The 20,632-nt window shown below is 41.5% G+C and overlaps 2 protein-coding genes across 4 annotated transcripts in view; both read right to left on the reverse strand.

Annotated features, from left to right (window-relative positions):
- The window catches only part of CSNK1G1 (casein kinase 1 gamma 1), a 40,737-nt gene extending 27,847 nt beyond the window's left edge, over positions 1-12,890 (reverse strand). For all 3 annotated transcript variants that reach the window (XR_015797487.1, XM_088148486.1, XM_088148485.1), the window contains exons 1-3: positions 12,737-12,890; positions 1,220-1,612; positions 589-629 (exon numbers count right to left, since the gene is read on the reverse strand). Coding sequence is in view for 2 of the 3 variants with exons in the window: in XM_088148486.1 (XP_088004612.1) it covers positions 589-629; positions 1,220-1,397 (219 nt within the window). In the remaining variant the exon portion in view is untranslated. The remainder of the gene's footprint in view (positions 1-588; positions 630-1,219; positions 1,613-12,736) is intronic.
- A 1,408-nt stretch (positions 12,891-14,298) lies between these two features.
- Positions 14,299-18,864, reverse strand: PCLAF (PCNA clamp associated factor). Its single transcript, XM_007426767.3, has 4 exons — positions 18,696-18,864; positions 16,471-16,548; positions 15,698-15,863; positions 14,299-15,094 (listed from the first exon to the last, which is right to left on the reverse strand). The coding sequence occupies exons 1-4, from the start codon at positions 18,745-18,747 to the stop codon at positions 15,031-15,033; spliced, it is 360 nt and encodes a 119-aa protein (XP_007426829.1). The 5' UTR covers positions 18,748-18,864; the 3' UTR covers positions 14,299-15,030.
- Positions 18,865-20,632: the final 1,768 nt, after the last annotated feature.

Genomic DNA, 20,632 nt, shown 5'->3' on the forward strand with positions numbered 1-20,632 from the left:
ACGTCTTTCACGTTTAATTAAATATAGGGAGATATATATTTAGGAAGTCATCACATAAGGACTGTGCCATCAGAGGAAAGGTGATGAGAATGCAAAACATCTCAGAACGTTCTGATCCTGAAATGGCCTGTTCCAACCTCACAGAAGACAGTTTAGTATTCCAGAATTTGTTTGAATTCAGACCATTTCTGGAAAGCTTAGAATGGCTTGTTTCAGGGGATGGCATGTGCCATGACTGAACCTACTTCTCGTGCCCCCCAACTAAGAGAACTGAGTGGACAGGCATATAACCAGGATCTCTTCTATCAGACTCTTCCATTAACGTGCAGCAGTCCTTTGAAAAACTTGGGACAAGCCATAAGAGTTTTAAAAGTAATCACTGGCATTTAAATTGAGCTGGGAATGGTTCTAATGAACAGCACAGCTGATACTGAATTGGTTTCTACAATATTTAAAGGCAGTCCCATGTTGCAGCACATCTATGAAGCCTAAGCTGGATGCAATTAGGGCAAATGTGGCTTGAAAAAGTTGTCTTGTTTGGCTAACCTTCAGAACGCAGAGATGTTTAAAAACTGCAAAACTACTCACCAGTTTGATTGCTACATATTCATTTGTGTACAGATTTTTGCCTGCAAGAGAAAGAGAATTTTGTTTGAAATAGCAACTAGGACATACAAGTTATTATTTTTAGCTGCTGGGGTTCTCTAAAATTTAAAAAAATAGGTTCAACAGAATAGCTTGTTTTTTTATTGTCAACTTTTGTTTGCAACTCACATTATCCCCTATAATCCATCATCTGAGAATAATTATTCAATCTTGAATGTTTGTTTTGTATACATTTAAAAATAAATATAGAAATACAGGAAAGAATGATCCCTCAAAACACTTTACACTGCAAGGACAGGTGTCATCCAAGTAAAAAAAAAGTTCCAGTCAGTTAATTTCAAGAATTCTAAACCAAAGTTCATTAAATTCTGAACAAACATAAAGCTAGAAAACTGCAAGTGTTACATGTATGGGCTATATGATGCACGTATGTATTATAGCAAGAGGTGAAAAGGAAACATTGCTAAGTGCCACCAACGACATGTACTTTTCACATGCATGTAAATTTGAGATGCATTCCCTAGGGAATCTTTTCTAAGTAACTACATTACTACTTATGTGACCAAAGCTGTGTAGCCATAATTGAAAGCTACTAAACTGGCCACGCTCTTACCTAGCCTGAGCTCTCCGAAATTTCCACAGCCGATCTTCTTGCCAACTCTGAAATTGGGCCCAACCATAAGAACCCCAGCAGCCGAAGTGGAACTTGATGCTCGAGAACTATGTGTACTTCTTCCTGGATTTCCTTTTCCTGTTCGCCTTTCATCTTTCTCCCTAGTAATATGGTCCATGATCTTGCAATAAAAATATCTGGTAGTAAGTAGGATTTGGTCTTTGCACTTATTCTTGAAGAGAGAAATATATATCCAGAAGAATCATTGGGTCAAACTATAAAATACTTTGGAGATCTTTTGGCATCATATCCAGGCTGTTCAGGCACTGCCAGGGAAGGTTCGGGGGGATGACTTCAAAGTCCTCAGCGAGGTAGAGGAAAACCTTACACAACCTGCAGGGAGAGAGAGAAAAAAGGAAAAGTGTAAGATCAAAATCCTATTTATAAAGGAAGAAGTTGCTCACTAAAATGGAAGGCAGCGATCTTCCCTTAATAAGTATTCTTAACAGAACAAACAGCTCCAGTTCACAACCCTTTCGTAGTCTGAAGTAAGAAGCATAAACTTGAATGCCACCACTTGACACGCCCAAGTACTTTGCTCAGGTTTCTACTACCTCACAATTGTTATCTTTGGATTTCTTTTAGGGAGGACGCAGGGGGTATTCTAAACGGCCTACAGCCCACAAGTAGAGTCCACCCTTCCTAATATTTGACTCTAACCTTGGATATGGGTTCCTTATGAAGAATGTTCATGATTCTAGGTATTTAAAGCAAAGAAAAAATTGAAAGGCAGCATTTGATACCAATCATATATATAAATGGCATGAATAGACTGTACAGATCCCATCGCAAAATATGGTCAAGTTAACACCTAGCTAAAGTTGGGGAAGCAGACAGCTTGAAGGTGGCTTTGGTTATAAAACACTTTGCATTTCTTGGTAAGATTAGAGACATCTGCATCAAACTCCTCAACTCAGCCATGAAGCACAGTTGGTCATCTGGGCCGTGGAGAGCCAGATACATTTTCTTGAGCACACTGGAGGAAAGGAAGGATATATACGTAATACATATACAATCAATAGATTTGTAGACCAGTGTATTTTTGCATCATTCCAAAGCAGCACAGCATGTAGAATATTGGCCCTGGAAACATAAGGACAGAGATACTAAATATTATGGCAAGCATATCACAGAGATCTCTGATTTTAACTCGATGTTTAGTTTTGCTCATACTATCTATGTTTTATCGTTTTAAGTTGAAAGCAGCACTGGAAATTCTGAAATGGAAAAAATTTCCATTTCAATGTTTGAAAAGTATTGTATGTGTGTATTCAATGTTTGAAATGGAAAAAAAATGGATCTCAGGTCAGTTAGGACTTAAATTTTAAACACTTTCATTCAACAAGTACTGCTATACTTGGGTTTAAAATATGTGAAGAAAAACCAGATATTTTCCATTAAAAAACAAAATAGTCACTATCTATGAAAACATATACACTACTAAAAACTACCTTTTCCCTCAGATTTGCACTAGATTAGCTGTCTGACCAATTTATGGCCAAAGCCAGCTAATTAAGAAATTAATAAAGCCAGTGATTCAATAAACACAGAGGGAGAGTTTTCTCTTTTTATGAAAGGTCATTAAAAATTAGAACACTGTGCGAAGTGCCTTTAAAGGCAGGTACTCAAAATACTGTTTGCTTTTACTCCCTCAAAAGTTTTTCTATACAGGTAGCATGATCTGTATGTTTGTATATAAAGCGCAACATCATGTGACCACATCGCTTAGCAACCACTCATTCAGCAACCATTCAAAATTACAACAGTGCTAAACAAGGGGGACTTACAACCAGTCCTCAAAGTTGTGGCCATCGCAGTGTCCCCACAGTCACGTGATCATGATTCGGGTGCTTGGCAACCAGCTAACAATTACAATGGTTGCAGCATCCTGCAGTCACGATTGCCCTTTGCAACCCTCCCTAGGCTTCCCACATGCAAAGTCAATGGGGAAGCCTGCAGGAGATTGCAAATCGCTCCCGCCAAATCTTCTCCCAAGGAGCCCCTGGTCAGCATGGGGAACTCATACTTAGTGTCCACCCACCCAAACTCATAGCACCCACCCACCTGCTTGCCTGGGACACGGTTTCAGCAGTGTAAGCAAGTGCTTCTGGATTCCCGCCTCTTCCCACACTGCGGTCACGTGAGGTCCTTGCTTAACAATGGCATTGGGGACTGCTGGGATTGCCATCGCTAAGCGATGTGGTCACTTGATGTTGCGCTTCACGACTGCATCACTTAGCAATGGAAATTCTGGTTGCAATTGCCATTGTAACCCAAGGACTACCTGTATTCCCTTTTGAAGTAAGCAACATTATGGGAAGTGCAGAAAAGACAACAAAATGCCAAGCCAAAGAAATTAAAGGCATGAGTTTAGAAAAAAAGAAATACATTTAGTTTACACCAATACCATTCACTATATTTTCTATCCCTTTCTGTTCTTGCAAACCATCCTTGCTTCCATTATGTTCATGTACCACTTAATACATTCTGGTCACAACAGAACACATATTGCCAACCTTTTTTTTTCTAAACCAGTTTTGCATATCCTACAATGTCCCTGTTGGCTTCCCCACATTCTACTAAGGTACACAAATTGATCAATACTGTATGCTCTGTTTTCTGGCCACTTAAGTATAACTTGTAATCATTTATTCCATTTCCCAGTCAAGCCCAATTACTTTGGTCTTTGATGCAATAATTTTCAGACCGATACTCCTTGTTGCATTACACAAGCTATCTAAAACATGCTGCAAATCATTCTGGTTCTTATCTAACTATACAGCATCATCTGCATACAAAAATATACATACTTCACATCTCCAACTAACCCAGCTCTGATTTTACCTGAAGCATTTATCCATCCATCCATAAAACAAGGGGACATAATGCATCCTTGTCTTACTCCCTGCTCATTGTTTAAGAATTTGCTAAGCCATTTATTTTCATGTATGCTTTACTTCCATCTTTTATTTTCTTTTTTCTGCCTTCAAGTCTTTGAGTCTTTACTCTGCTCTTATAGCACTACTTTGCTCATTGTCATCAGAATTCTGCCAAATACCTTCCCAGGCACACTTAACAAATTAATCTCCCTGCATTTTTTGCATTCACTTTTGCTAACTATCCCCTTGTAGAAGACAACAATAAAAGCTTTCTTCCATTCTCCAGGCAAAATGCAGTCTTCACACGTTAAACAAATGGTGTAGCCACTCCAGAAGCAAACCTCACCTGTATGTTATTTGCCCAATTATACCATCTGCATTTACCACCTTAGCATTTTTCAGCATTCTCACAATATTTATGACTTACTTTCTTGAACACTTTTATACCATTTATTTCAATTCTATTCTTTGACACATCACTATCATTCCCATACAAACCTTCCAATGTTTCCTCATTTTAGTTTTAATTTCATCACTTTTGTTCATTATTCCATTTGCTCTGCTGGAGACTCCTTGTTTAGCAATTTTCACCTATTATTTTGGATGTGGATGTTTGATTTCCATCAAACATACTTTGCATTTTCTCTACACCTTTAGTCTTAGCTGCCCTTGCTTTCTATAACAAGTGACAATTTTCATTTTCCCCAGTCAAGATTTTTATGCAGAAACTGTGGTAGTGACAGGTAACTTTAAATACCTTTCCCTCAATTTCAAAGAGTTTATATACTGGCTTAGTTTAATTCAGGCTCAACAATAAGTTTGAATTTTACTATCTAGCCTGTATGTGAATGTTGCAACTCATGAAATAAAGGATAGCTTTATGATCTCATTTAGAAGAAAAGCCACTGCCAGTCAGAATAACACTGACTTAAATTTTCTGACCTGGCAAAAGACAGATCCTACATACCCAGGAGTAACCTGATGTACCGAGTGGCAAATGCAAAAGACATATAGAAGACCCAAGGTGAAAATAACCCTAGGAAAATAAAGCAGGAATGTACAACAAAAAAGATGCTTCTTTTGTAACAAGAGAAAAGGTGAAAGAGTTGTTACAGGGATGTCAGGAAGATTTAAGACAAAAAGCTATTATTTGTGGTTGTCTGCAGGGAGCCAGTTTGGTCTAGTGGTTAAGGCACCAGGCTAGAATCCAGGAGACGGTGAGTTCCAGTCCCGCCTGAGGCATGAAAACCAGCTGGGTGACTTTGGGCCAGTCCCTCTCTCCCAGCCTAACTCACCTCACTGGGTTGCGGTTGTGGGGAAAATAGGAGGAGGAAGGAATATTAGGTATATTTGTCACCTTGAGTTATTTATAAAAATAATAAAGGTGGGATAAAAAAAATCTGAAAAAAAAAACAAACTTTGTCAAAGTTACTAATCCCTTAAACTACAGGATTGTGATTTACTTGTAACCTAATTACATGGTCATACCTGGCCTGGAAAGGAAAGGCACAAACGCATTTTGCCATTCCACCCAAAGAAGATTCTCTGTTCTAGCTACATCTTTGTGGTGAAACCAATCTGGTTAGCTGACAGTGAATCCTACACTCCCCCTAGAATGTAAGAGACTCATAGAACTTAGGCAGCTGTGATAACATAATGCTGTTTAAGGGGGTACAGGCAAGGCATCTTCGCCCTGAATAATCCAGAAACCTCTCCTATTTTTTCTGTTAAAACAGTAAGTAATAATGAGTCAGTCTGCAAACCCTCTGGCACAGGGTTCCTCAACCTTGGCAACTTTAAGATGGGTGGACTGGGCTGGCTGGGGAATTCTGGGAGTTGAAGTCCACCCGTCTTAAAGTTGCCAAGGTTGAGGAACCCTGCTCTGGCAGAATATAAACCCTGACAGCTCCCTTTACTTCTATGGTAGAAATCTGTGAAGTAAACAAAAAAATCTCCCAGAATTAACACATCTGAGCTGCATATATAGTTATCAATAATTCCTATTTTGATTCTGGAGAGATTTTTTTCCCCCTACTCCTATTCAAACCAGCAGCATGAAAAGACAAGGAAAAACTAAAAGTATTTACTTTCAACCAGGTCTGAATGGCGTGATCTCATAAGAAATTCGCCTTAGAAGCCAAACAAAACAGTTTAATCATGTGGTGTCAAGTGTGAATGAAAAGAAAACAGGTGTTTGGGAACAAAGGAAGTTAAATATTCTGAGCCAGGGTTACCCCTTAATACATCAAGTTCTGGGTCCTAAGCAGAAACTCATCATATGTCGTTTGTTTTTAAGGGACAACATCTGAGATTCATTCTGTATTACAGCAATTTTTGGACACTGCTGGATCATTTAGGGGAGCCAATGTTTTGAATGCCATGAACAGAAAACCATCCATACCATTGTGACCAGTAATATGTCATCCACATACCTTAACATTTTCATTATATTTTAATTGACATGCCAATATTACAGAACGAATAATATCATAAATATCCCATTATTTCTGTTATAAGTAATGGTATTTTTCGTAAGTGCCTCTTATCCTGCACTGCATTATATTAACATTTCAAATGTACGCTGGATAATACATAAAAAACATTTTAAAGCCATTTTTTAAAAAAATCAGTTACTTGAGTATCATCTGCGGATATAGTATTACTTGCACAATGCAAACATCACAAAACTAACAGAAAGAGAGCCAGAAATATATACAAACAATTAATGCTGTTACACTAAGCAAGGAATAGAAAACTGCTGATGGATTATATCTTGGAATTATTTAGATGAACACCAAACTGAAGGAAAAAAGTAAGAACAGAGTTTATAACCTGAGTAGAGTTTGGTTCTGAAAACAGAAAGCCAACTGAACATATCAAGATGCAACCATTTTAAGTAAATCAGCAAGCAAATGCCAGGATCTAATGCCATCACGGACTCACCAATAGGTATAAATTATATACGTTTTTGATTAATCTGCATAGATTTACCACCTATTTTGAAGATCAGTCAACAACTGAAGGTGGTTGCCATGGAAGTGGCTCATAGTTGTGCCCACGCAGCAGCACTGAGAAGCTGAAAACAAGTGGCTACAGGAGGAATTGAACCCTGATAGTGCAAAAAAGCTGAAAGGAGAATTAAGTACCACTGAATTCTACTCTGCCCTAAACAACAGAGAATAACAAACAATATTTCTCCTCGTTTTTGGTTAGATAATCTATTTTTCCAAAAAAAGAAAAACACTGTCAAAGCAATTAGAGTTCCAAAATTCCCTTTCGAGCCCTGTTTGGTTTGATATGAACAGCTCAGCTGATTACAGTATCTTGTTCATATCACTGCAACCACCATTCCTCATGAAATCAATGGAATCCTATTAAAACTCATTTATCAAAAGTCCATATTTCAACAAGAACTTTATGTTAGACAGCTAGGGCATTCCAGTATAAAAACAGATCACTTCTAACTGGCAGATCAATGGAAATCATAAGTTTACATAACACAGAAAGAAGAAGAAAGTTTCAGATAGCAACGGAACTATTTATCACTATATCACCAATAGTTACATGAGCTATTGCTGTGAAACCTGATATAGATCCACAGGTATTCATAATATGGTTTGGTTAAATCCCATCAATAGGGACATTGATGCAGACCTCCTGGGTGCACTGTGGACGTCTCCTTCAATGGCACTTTTTGGTCAGTTTTATCCATACACACACAAAGAATACAAGGAGCTACTCTTTCAGACATCCTTGGCTTGACATGGATGTCTCCAAATCTAATCCTTAAATAAACCATCTCAGTATGTTTAACATGGATAAATAAAGGCAGGAGTTGTGAGGCCATATGATAACTTACTGAAAGCTACTTATGCATAATTCAAAAGAAAAGCACACACCCTTCATCACATTGTCATATTTGAACTTTGTTTTTGCTAAGAGTGATATACAATGCAACTTTTCCAACTGTATACGATAAAATCTATTGTTAAGCTTTCAGTAAGATGTTGGTCTGTATACCAGGGGTGCCTGATCCTAGCAGTTTGAATGTTGAGAGCATATTGTGGGAATTCTTCAAAATAGTTGCACATAATGGATGTGGCTAATCACAAAATACCAACATATCAGAAAGCAAACAATCCATTTTATTTTCAAAGAATGCCTCTAGGGTTTATGGAAGGCCCAGAGACATTATTAGAAATATAGACTCTGCTTTGTTGTATTCTAGCTTTCTATTATTATTGTTGGTTGCACAGTCAGTCAGATGTTTAGACTGGATTTGGCACTTTTATCCACCTATTGAGTCCTTCCCAAGGACCTGGGATAGCCAGAAGTTGTTGTTTGGTGGTGTTAAAGGTATCATCACAGGATATAAGCTGTTCCAAGTAAAACGGTCTTTTGCAACTGACTAATGGGGATTTTGTCAATGCTGATGGTCTTCAAGTGGTGCTTCAGATGTTTTGGGATTGCACCCAAGGCACCTACTACCACTGGTATTATCTTTGCTTTCTTTTGCCACAGTCATTCTATTTCTATTTGCAGGTCTTTGTATTTTGTGATTTTCTCTAGTTCTTTCTCTTCTATTTTGCTGTCTCCAGGTATTGCAATGTCCACTATCCAGACTTTTTTGTCTTTCTTATCAACAATTGTTAAGTCTGGGGTGCTATGTGGTGGGGTGCTTGTCTGTTTGAATTCTAAAGTCCCAGAGCACTTTAGCTTCTTCATTTTCTATTACTTTGTGGTCCCATCAGTTCTTGCTTGCAGGCAAATGGTATTTCTTGCAGATATTCCAATGCACCATCGTTGCTACTTTGTCATGCCATTTTTGTAGTCAGTCTGTGCAATCTTCCTGCAGCAGTTGACTAGGTGGTCCATTGTTTCTTCAGCTTCTTTGCAGAGGCGGCATTTGCTGTCTATTGCTGTCTTCTCAATTCTGGCTTTATATGCATTTGTTCTTAAGGCTTGGTCTTGTGCAGTCAGAACTAGCCCCTCTGTCTCTTTCTTCAACTTTCCTGCTCTTAGCCATTGCCAGGTTTGGTTGTTATCTGCTTTGCCTGCTAGTTTTTTTGTGTACTGGCCATGTAATACTTTGCCTTGCTGTATCTCTTTTCTATTCTTCATTTGGTCTTGTAGGCCAGTTTGGTCTCTTCAGTATTCAGTAAGCCTTCATGGTGTACTAGCTTCACTGCATCTTCTTCACTGTCCTTCAGATATTCTTCTAATACCCTTTTTTCTTCTTCAATTGTCTGGTATACTTGCAACGTTCCATGCCCACCTATGCTCCTTGTTAAGTAGAGTCTGTCAAAATCACTGCATGGATGAAGGGCGTGATTGTCATTATTTTTCTGGTCTTCCTATCGAGGGCTTCTAGCTCTGCTTGAGTCCAGTCCACTATTCCAGCTATGTAGCTAATGGCTGGAATTGCCTAGGTGTTAATTGCCTTGATGGTATTTCCTCCACTGAGTTTGGACTTTAAGATCTTCTCCACTCTTGTGGTGTATTCACTATTAACTTTCTTCTTGACTTCAATGTACTTTATGTTGTCAGCTTGAAGGATGCCCAGGTATTTGTAGTGATCTTCTTCATCCAGACTCCTGACATAATTTCCATAGAGCATCTTGATTCCTTCAGTTTTCACTATTTTTCTCCTGTTGATGGTAAGAGTGGCACATCTGTCCAGTCCAAACTCCATTGCAGTATCTTGGCTGTATATTCAGACAGCGTTGAACAGTGATTCTGTTTCAGATGGTGTTTTTCTATACAGCTTCAGATCGTCCATGTAAAGGAGGGGGGATAGTCTGGCAGATGTTTTTGATGTTTGATAGCCATGGCCTGATTTGTTCAGTATTGTTGACAGAGGAATCAATGCAGTGACAAACAGTAGTAGTGATAGTGAGTCTCCTTGATTCTCCTTGAATCTCCTTGGGATTCCTCTCCCAATCTATCACTGTTGACCAGCTAACAGTGATAGACTGGGAGAGATTAATATCAAGAGAGGAATCTTTCAAGGAGACTCACTATCACCACTATTATTATTATTTAGGGCAAGAAATTTGTCAGGTACCAAGAAAGATGTTCGCAGCCAGGTTTCATGCTGAGGATCCAGAATTATATGCAGGACACATGCAACCAAATCAATTCTTTTTAAACTTATTCATGATTATCTACAAGAGTTTGGATCAGGAGACATAAAGTTGAACACAGGTCTCTGTGTTGGTAAGACTGGATTAAAAGTTGTATTTAAAAAGAATAGCCACAATGCTTAAATAAGGATTCTCTGGAAAATGTGCTCAGTTCAACATCACATGAATTGACTTTCACTCAACTTTTGGCCCTTTTAAGTTTCCCCAAACTGCTCCAGAACATCTTTCAACACAAGGAAAACTGATGAAAGTGTGAAGAGGGTATGAAGAATGCATTCTGTCAGTAGAATGATACTGTTGGATACAGCTTTATGTTTGATTACTGTTTCACTAAGAATATGCTAGTTTATTTTCAAATAGTTCTGTTGACTTTGCTTAAATCTGCCAGGTGAAATGTAAAATTTAATCTCCATACAGTTTTCATACAGATAGCCAGAAATGGGGGGGGAAAAGCCCTATTATCAGAGACCACTAAGAAATCCAAAAGTAATTCCTGACTTACTACCTAAATAGATATGATTAAACCACTCTGTAATCCATAGTCATGGTGAAGTATCATAAAGAACTATATTCGAAGGAAGATGTATACTGTAGATATCTTTGTTGTAGTAATTTATGACTCTAAAGTGTGTCATAAACAGAAGTATATTCTACAATTTCAAGAACATTTCATCACATTCCTCCAAAATCAAAGGCAGCTTATGTCCACATAATGCTACTTAACACCAGGCTGCCAAAATAAAAAATGCTGATATATTTGTTGCAGAATTTTTTCTGCCAAACAGGAAGAAGCGGTGTTCAATATGTGCAATTAGAGTAAGGATCAACACATCTTCTAGAAGAGAGATCGAAACTGTATTACAGTACCGTGAAATTAAAATGGAACAATTATACCAAAGCAAGTCTATATTTCCGAATGTCAAAGTATTTATATCAATTGCTAGTGAAAGCAACCTTGCTGCTGTTTCCCTTAACAAATGTCTTTTAGTTCTAAAAATACAATTCCTCTGAAATACCTGCAAATATTCCCCATGCATCCTCAACTGCATGAGAATTTGAGCTTGTAGCAACTAGTAAAGAATTTTTTAAAATACTATGTTCCACTTTCAAAAACTGCTTTTATTCTTCCACAGAACAGTACTTCTCTAAACATGATTTAGAAAAAGGAAGACAATGATTCAAGTCAACTATATTTAAGGTTCCTCTCATTTTAGTCTATACCCCAATACATGCAACTCCATCTTTTTAACAGCACCTATTTCAACGTCCTTGTACAAAGTATTTAATTTGTTGATGCAATATCTTCAGATTGATATTTACCAAACAAATGTAACTCCCAAAAAGGTCATAGACAGAAAAGGAATTTGCTGCCAGAGTTACATCCACAATACACAGAAACCAGCAAGTGAGAAGAACTGCAAAAGATCATCCTTCAGTTATGGGCCATAATAAACCACTGCACTTTAAGCACTGAGTCATCTAGGTTGAAAGAAAAACAAGGCAATCAAGAAGTCCATGGCAAAGAGGAAGCCAGAGAGCAAAAAAGAAAATGTGCCTTTGGTGCAATCACATCCTTACTCCTAAACTGTTTAGTTTGGCTCCTTACAGAGGGAGCACATGCCAAAAGTGAACACATCCAGGTTGTAATTCAAAACTAAGGGGAAAAAGCGGGTTCGTACACCGACGTGGACAGTCAACAGGTTTAAAGAAAAGACAGAAACCTTCTTTTCCCCTAACACATACGCGGCCAGCCAATGGGAAGGCATCTCGCAGGCCTGGGCAGCCGTTTCGCAGGTGGGGTGTTGAGAAAGGAGGCGATGCTCGTCAGAGCCGGGCGCCCTCTCCGAATTCCGCATCTCCCCCCCCCCCAAATCCCGCGTCCGGAGCCCTCCAGGGCAGCCTCTGCGGGGTCTCCACGTGGCGGTTCGGACGTGCAGCGCCGAGCCTGGGACCGGGCGCAAGAGCGGCAGCGGCGGCGGCGGCTTCCCTTTCTTTGTCTCCTTCCGAGATCGCGGCCAAGGCAGAGCCCCGCTGGCTCCGCGGCGCAGAGGGCTGCCGGACACCTCCGAAGCCTGGCCTTGGGGGGCCCCGCTCCGGAGAGGAGAGGCGACCCCCGACCCAAAGGGGTGGGCGAGGGAATGCCCCGGCACCGCCCCGGCAGCGTTCAAACGTCCCGCATGGCGGGAGGGCTCCGACCTCAAGGCGGGGGCGAGGGAGAGAAGAGACCCCCGCCGCCGCCGCCGCGGCTCCGGGCCCGGGGAGGCAGCGTCGAGCGGCCCCTCAGCAGGCGCAGAAGCCGAGCGCCCGGGCGGCGAGGAGCGACCCCCTTTCCGCCCTCCCTCGCGAGCGTTCCCGTCGGCTACAGTTAACGGCGGACGCCCTCGCCTCCCTCCCCGAAAACGAGCACGAGGCGGACGGAAGCCCGGCCTTCCTACCGTCCCGAGGAAAAGCCGCTTCTCCCGGCTGGGAGGGGGCGCGAACCCGGGGCCACTGCCCCCTCCTTCGCTGAGCGCTCTAAGGGGGAGCGGGCCACCCCGGAAGCGTTTCCCGCGGACACGCCCTACGCCGGCCAGCACCCTATCGGAGAGACGCCAGCCGGCCCGAGGCGCGCGTCACAAAAGTGTTTCCGGGGCCCGTCCGTCCCGAACGCGCCCTAGCAACCGCGTCCGGTTGCTAAGCGGAACAGGGTGGGCTTTCAGGTGATGGGCCGGCGCAGGCGCGTGATGGCGGGTTTCCGGGCGCGGGCGTTACAAGGTGGGGGGCGGCGGCGGCCGTTGCTCCACCCGAGCAGGAGGCAGACGGGCACCGGGGATTAAGGAGTCACCCTCACGCAGATTCTGGGGTCACGCGTAACTTGGTTTACAGCTGATCCTGGAAAGCAAAGCCAGGTCAGACCTGGTTTGGGCATGGATGGGAGACCACCTGGAAATCCAAGGGCTGTAAGCTGGAAGTCGGGAATATCCCAGAAGGTGACAAGGGTAAATATTTTCTAGGTTCTACCCCCAAAAAGAAAGGGTACTGGGGAGGGAGAGGCAGTCCTGGACCCCACAAGTGATGTCATCACACAAATGATCCATATTCCATGCTTGCTTTCATATTGGACTGATTACACAAGGTTGGCATTTGTGCATCAAGTATTCTATGAGGCAACCACCCTTTGGAGCAGTGTTGTTCAAACTTGGCTACTTTAAGATCTGTGGACAATTCCCAGAATTCCCCTGCTGGGGAATTCTGGGAGTTAAAGTCCACCAACATCTTAGCACGGTGTGGGAACAAATGGCAGCTGTGCAATTCTGTGAAAACATCCCCCGGTGCTCAGTTGAGTAGCACACCCAAATGCCACGCAACTGTTAGCACTTCTAAAGAGGAAAGTTTGCACTTGGGCAAAGCCATCACCTACCCTGATGCTAACATTCTGGAGAACTCAAATGCTTGCACTCTTTTGTCCACAAGGTGTAGTAAAAAAGGTCAAGGTGGTGGCCACAACAGTGCAATTGAAGTGCCAATTGTTTTTATATGTGAATCCCTCATTAAAAAAAATAGAGCTTCAATCACACCACTGCAGCCATCTTGACTTTTAGGACACGTCCCACAGACACTCCTGCGGCATTTCAGAGGATCCTAATTAAACATTGCTCAACTCCAGACTAAAGATTCATAAACACAAGTTTTGCTGAATCAGTAAAAGGACTCTTATCCTACATTAAAAGCTAATTTACAGCACACCTCTGTATGTTTACCCGGGAGCAGAGAAGATTTATTCTGAGTTCAAACAAAAGGGGCTTTTGATACAATAGGAATTCTGGAAACTAGTCCCAGCACAGCTGAAGGATATCAGGCTAAAATATAGTGAAATTGAATATTTCTTTATCTTTCCTCTGCCACAAAGTTCAACACAAGTATACGTACGAATACTCATAGTCCTTAAGAAGTCCATCATTTAAGAACCAATTTGTGGTCTGCATATAGACAAATTAGTTACGCAGATAAAAGCAAGGATAGCTCTGCTGAATTCAGTAAAAATCTGCATTATAACTTTTATTAGGTCAACTCCACAGTTACAAATAATGTAGTGGGTTTTAAAAATTCATTTATTAATCAGGGATATTACTCCCCACCCCCCGCATACAACAAAAACAGAGATGGAAGGAAGCTGGAAAATCTTTGGAAGCATTAACATGTTATTCCTGATATTATTACTGTTTTTCATGTTGCCCTCGTACCACAATTTGGCCCTGTCAAACTATCATATCATGAAGAAATTCTACCGTTCTGTCACTGTAATGAGATAAGTTTCTTGGGCCTTGTTTCTTTTAAATCCAAAAGAGTTATTAGTTCAGCATTTTCTAGTTCACAGAACAAACTAGATATTAATCACAGCAAGAGTCAAATACAGAATTTTCTTACAGAAACACGAGCACATTATTTAACACTGATATGGCACAGAATTTTAGTAAGTGCATAAAGAAGCAAAACGAATGTAATATAAAGCATATAGTTACTAGTTAAGAATCATTAAAGCATTGAAGTACTAAGAGCATAGTACCAATAACCTCTCCCTTTTCTTAGTCTGTCAAGTTTTAGTAAACTTTATTTTAGTAAACAGATTAGCATGCTAGATGCTTATAAAGGCTCATGTTCAGACTGAATGGATGTAATATATACAGACTATACACAACACTCTGAGATACAGAGCATAACAAGATCTGCTAGCAGAAGCATGACTAGCTCACATTTGATCATCTTCAGAAGATTCTTCCTGTACTACAGGATAAGGAGACAAAGGACGTACCCTGTCAATGGAAAGGAAATACAAGTCAGCAACCATTCACATTTCTCTTCTAAAATCCCAGTCACCTATATTTAGAATAACTGGGCCATTAGAAGAGACTAAAAACATTATAAAGGCATGCACCCTTTATCTTGAACTGGAATCTGTTTTCCAGTTAGGTTAGCAACCTTCTAACCTCCCTTGACACACAGTCGCTTCCTCCTGTCCGTGTTGCCATGAATACAGATTTCAGAATGCGTGCCATTGAAACAAAACACGGACAGAAAATTCTATTATCTAGGCAATGCTGGAAACACTGTTTTAAAAAGCACTTTGTAAAAAGCCATGAAACAAAGCCCCACTGTGTGTTCCATCTGTGGGGGAAAAAAAGTTCCCAAAAACTTTTGCCCCCAATTCCCTTTAGAAAAAATCCAGTTTCAGACATCTTCCCAAAAACCCATGTTGTACTAAGGGAGCAAGGCTCGCGAGTTGTAATTGCACCAAGCAGTAACTAAAGTGATTAGAGTGAGATAGATCTGGAGATTTGTTTCACTCATTCTTCCACAGAGCATTAATACTGTGGCAGTTTTTTTCCCCCTAGGAATGCATAGATGGCCGTGCTTACTTCTTTCTGCATTTTCCTATTTCACTGCACCCCGGCTCCTCCTCCGAGTCTCGGTTCTCCTTTTCCAGAAGGTTTGGAGTTTGCCTGAAGAATTCTCCAATTCCTCTTTGCCACGGTGGGGTCGGCCTGATGCATACCGGATTGCCTCCCACATACTTACTTTCAGCTGTAGAAAACGAACCAGAATTTATCAGCGCCTAACTATCAAAGAAAAAAAGCAGCCCATCCACCGTAGTAGCTCCGAAAGCTTCTTATCCGCATACGGATTAATCTCTAGGAAACTGAATGCACAAGCTGTCTCAAGTTAGTCAAAACAAGGCACCTTTGCCAAAATGTAAAGCGAGAGTGCATCAGATGAGTAGTGGACTAACTCCAGGCATCTACTCTCGTGGAAGCGAATGTAGGCCTGCTGCCTATTTTGGATAAACGTCATAGGAATTCAGCCCAGATCTCAAAGCGTGAAGTATTTTAGGCCCAGCTCAGATGTGCTTACTCAAGAAGAAATAGCAAAATGCCAGAAAAACTAAGAAACCATATTATACTTGGCAACAGCCCTGTGCTGTTGCAGCTCTAGATTAAGGACAGACATAGCACAGTCGCTTTAATTAAAAGGAAGCCTAGGGAAAGCAAGGAAGCACCCTTAAGGAGGCAAGTGAAGCTTCAGATTGATTACTTGCAGTGCAATTCTAAGTTGGAAAGTGTCAGCAGCCGTCAGCCCCTGTCCAAAGCAGCATTAAAGCCAGCCAAGCGTCAAGACCATCCTACGCACTCACCTTTCCTTGATGTAGGAGAGGGACTAACATTCGCCTGTCCAGAGCCCAGCACTTTTCGGGGAGCCCTAGCAGCTACCACTGGCATAAAGAAAGGGTTAGAGATTATTTAGATTTAAAGGTGCCTCTAAGTCGAATTATCTAGGCACCAAACCAACTGCTTCTCTTTCAATCCACACAGAGTTTCCTTTGAATATCAAAAGATGCAGGGGCTAAGAAGGTAACAAGGGTATACACGCCCTACTCCAAGGTGCTCGGAGTCTGGTAAGGTACTTGGCAAATGTTCATCTCCAGCCAGAGAGGTAAGAAGGAATGAGAGCTGGCCGTCTTGGAGAGACCAGAGCTCTCCTGTGCTCCTCCTTACTAAGAAGCTTGCTCCATTCAGGGTGGATATCATTAAAAGCTTAAATTAAATTGGATTTTTAAACATCTGAACACGTTGGCTTGAACAGAACCCAGTACCTTTGTTAGGGAAGCAACACTTTAGCCCAGTGTCAGTGGGAACCAATCTGATATTTCTAATAATTACAGTTTAAGATTTACACTTGATGAAAACAATTTGTTGCAGGTTGCTCAGCAGTTGTTCTTGCCAACCTTGCTGTGACCTATCAGTCAGAAATTTCTTTTTCAGTTGTCATTTAGAACTCACACGAATGGAGCCACCCCGAGACCTTACCCTCCTACTAAGTAATAACTATTGATTGTAAAGCAGAGTCCGTAGAAGAGTATTTTAATGACACTCCTTATCTGTTTAAAAAAAGCATGTAAAACACATATAGCACCATAAAGAGAAAGAAACTTGGCATTAAAGAACTGGAATATCTATATAAACCCGCCTGCCCTACCCTCCAAAGGAGAGGAATTCTTAGGCTGGAAATTTGAGGAGCTGAATTGCAGCACTAAAGGCCAATGTACCACCTCAAATTAGTTACATATTAAAGTAGCTGCATAGCCAAATAGCCAAATAATTTGTCTAGAAATATAAGCACTATGAGGTCTAATGAACATATGAAAAATAGAATGGGAACTTTGATTTAAATCAGTTTTCTATGAAGCTTAGTCAAAGAAAAAAAAAAAAACAGGATTCAGCCTATGAAACAGAACTCCTATTCCAGGAGTCCAATCCTAGCTATAGAGCCAGGAACAGAATACCCAAAGTTTCTGGTCACCCTAATAGATAATGAACCCCAATATGGAGCTGAGGTTCCATAATGAAGCCCCCTCCAAGAACCTCAAAGCCTTAGACAAGCCCTAGACTCAAATCACCTGCTGGGAAAAAAAAAATGTAACCAGTATCTGTCCAGTTAAAGAAGGTCAACCAGGAAGACCTCCAGGGCAGATTACCGAGTCCCTATCTTCCGGCTCACTGTCCAGAAAGCCATCACCAAGATTACCAATTACCTTAGGAAACCATGGTCAAGACTGCAAAAGTCAGTTTGATGGTAAAAGCTTTGAACATCAATAGCAATTCACCTTGTTCCTTAATCCTCTTCCAGGCCAAAGAGTCGCCAACTGCCATTCCACTTGCTTCATAACAGCGGCGTTCTCATAACCAGCTTAGCTGTGGTTTCCTGGCTTAGCCAGATTCTCTTTGTTCCCACAGCATCCTGGGCTAATGGAAGTTGGCTGCTTGTGGTTCCCCACGCTGTGCAAAGGCAGCCCAAGACAAACTCTTTACCTTTTCTCTTCGTGCATCAAACGTCAGCCCTCCGAGGTAGGGCGACATTGAATAAGGGCATTTCTACATTCTGAACCGCTGTCCTCCTGATTGCGCTGGCAGCTGCAATACACGCTCTGCATTGACACCACACGCTCATCCAGGTCAGCTAAAAATCTAACGGCTGTATGTGCACCCCGTGCTAATCTCAGTTGGTTTTTCTATGGCTTGCTATGTCTTACACCAGCCTAATGGGTAAAAGTGGTTAAAATCCATCACGTGTAGAGGAAGATGGAGGAAGGCAAGGGATATGACACGTCGCACAATTCATTTAACCCGGACCCTACGGGGCAGCTACAGTCACACAACGCCGCGTAAGCTGCCTAGTTGTACCTGTCCTTTTCCTTTTTTTCGTGGCTCAGCATCTTGGGCGAACCTAACCCTCTTAGGCAGGTAACTGCTCGAGTCCTTACGCAAACGGGCTAATTCCGCATCCCGGCTAATTCTGCAACCTGGTTAATCATGTGTCAACGCAGCCCGGGTTTTTGGGCACCGACGCCAAACGCTTTACCTTTCCGATAGGCACCGGCGGTGCCTCCGCAGTTCGCCTTGGTCCGCACCATGCCGCCGGCCGAAGAAGAAAGGCAGAACCCGGGAGGAAGGGCAGGCAAACGGCCACGCCGCGGCGGCTCCGCGCTCCTTTCCACCCGGCCGCCGAACGGCTTCTCCCCACTGCCGCAAGATTCGTCCTTCCCGCGCGCGCGCCGCACTCCCATTGGCCGAGGCGGAGACGGCGGCGGGCCAATCAGAGACCAGCCCGCGACTTTCATCAGCGGTTCGAAACTGCAGCCGCGTTCCGCTCGCTTCGCCGGACTCGTCCCGAGGGGATCCGCGCCTGGCGGCCGAGCCCCGGGCTGCAGCTCTCTCGGCGGGCGACAGCAGGCGGAAGGGGGTCTAGGACCAGCCCTGTTCCAGTCCGATGGGGCTCCTTTGGGTCTGAATCGAGAGAAGGGTGCCTCCGCCTATTGCAAGGATCGATAACCACTGGATTTTATTAATTGATTGGACTTGTATGTCGCCCGACTCTTTTTTTAACTTGTTTAGATTTATTAAGAATTTTACATAAAGTAAAAAGCAAATTTAAAGAAAAAGATAGAAAAGAAAGAAGTGCGAGAAAGAAAACTAAAGTTATGAAATATAATGCCTTCCAACCTTCTCTTCAATAGATATTAACAAACTTATTGTCTTCCTGCCCTCTTAACTCTTCCAGAAATCCCTTCACCCCCTTATTTAATTCTCATCTGTTTCAATCACTACATCTATAAATCATTTTGTTTTTTTCTTCTTTTAGCAAAAGCTCCATAAAAAGTTTCCAGTCTTTTAAAAAAGCACTCCTTTTCTCCCTGACCAAACAGGTCAGTTTTGCCATTTTGGTAGTTCTGACATTTTTACAATCCATTCCAGTTCATACAGTGATGTTTTTATTACACCTTGTAAGCTTTAAACTATTAAGAGAACAGGCAGCACATCAACATTGTACATCAAACAAACAATACAAAATAAAAATACAGTAATTTTTAATAAACAATGTTGTCACCCATCCTCACAGTTAGGAACGGTTGCTTATTTTGAACCCAACTGTATTTACATACTTACTTACTTACCAGTTTGGGGTATCTGATAAAGTGGTTTGATTCTGATTCAATTCATTAACATTTATCCTAAATATGTTGTTTCTTAAGATACCAGAGGATTGTTGGCCTTTTTAGGAGAGACTTTAATGCATCCACCTCTCTAGAAGTTGTAAAGCATGGAATCAGGATGTGAAGGATGTAAGTGGGTTATAAACTCACCACACTGGCTGCGTTTGCACAGTGCTGCACTAGTTAACCATGTTTTAGCCTAGTGTATTGTACAAAGCCAGCTAGTGAGATCTAACATAATCTCTAAGAAGAAGATCTCAAAGAAAAATGGGGTATACTTGAATTATAAATACAACCCCTGTTTAAATCTGTAAGTTATCAAAGAGAACTCATTCCTGTCTTTAAGATCTCCTACTAATTACTGAATAAACTCTCCTTAAAATCAGGGCTTTTCTGCTACCTATCTGGAAAGATTAACAGTTCTATTCCGCACCAGATCAAAGCTGAACTTAATTAGATTTACAGGCCAGTCTAAACACATTAAAGCTTGGTTCAAAGCGTGACAAGCAGCTTGCTTCTGCAACTCCATCCATTATTATGGTAATAAAACCCTCACAGCTTAAATGGGTGCTAAACCACTTGAGTTCCATTGTCATTCATCAAGAATGAGTGCTGTTAATTTGTTGATTGAGAAATGTGGTGTCCCAAGGCTCTTCCCAGGCATTATATATACAGTACACATATGGAGAATGTAAAATCTATACAATAGTTGTCTAATATTTATTTTCTCAACACATCCTTCATCATGTTTTCATCATATGCATGATCTGCTGATTTGTTTCTCACAGCCTATTTTTCTCGACTG

Source organism: Python bivittatus, unplaced genomic scaffold (genome assembly GCF_059951505.1).
Source record: "Python bivittatus isolate LINGU-HERP-01145 unplaced genomic scaffold, Pbiv_v1 ctg000530_np1212, whole genome shotgun sequence".
In the NCBI taxonomy this organism is placed as follows: Eukaryota; Metazoa; Chordata; class Lepidosauria; order Squamata; family Pythonidae; genus Python; species Python bivittatus.

Bases quoted from the DNA above. Each gene is read 5' to 3' on its own strand.
- PCLAF (XM_007426767.3), bottom strand. From the start codon at position 18,747: ATGGTGCGGACCAAGGCGAACTGCGGAGGCACCGCCGGTGCCTATCGG. The intron at 15,864-16,470 runs GTGAGTGCGTAG...CGTTTTCTACAG, and splicing joins CTCTCCTACATCAAGGAAAG to CTGAAAGTAAGTATGTGGGA. The intron at 15,095-15,697 runs GTAAGCACGGCC...TTCCATTGACAG, and splicing joins ATAGGAAAATGCAGAAAGAA to GGTACGTCCTTTGTCTCCTT.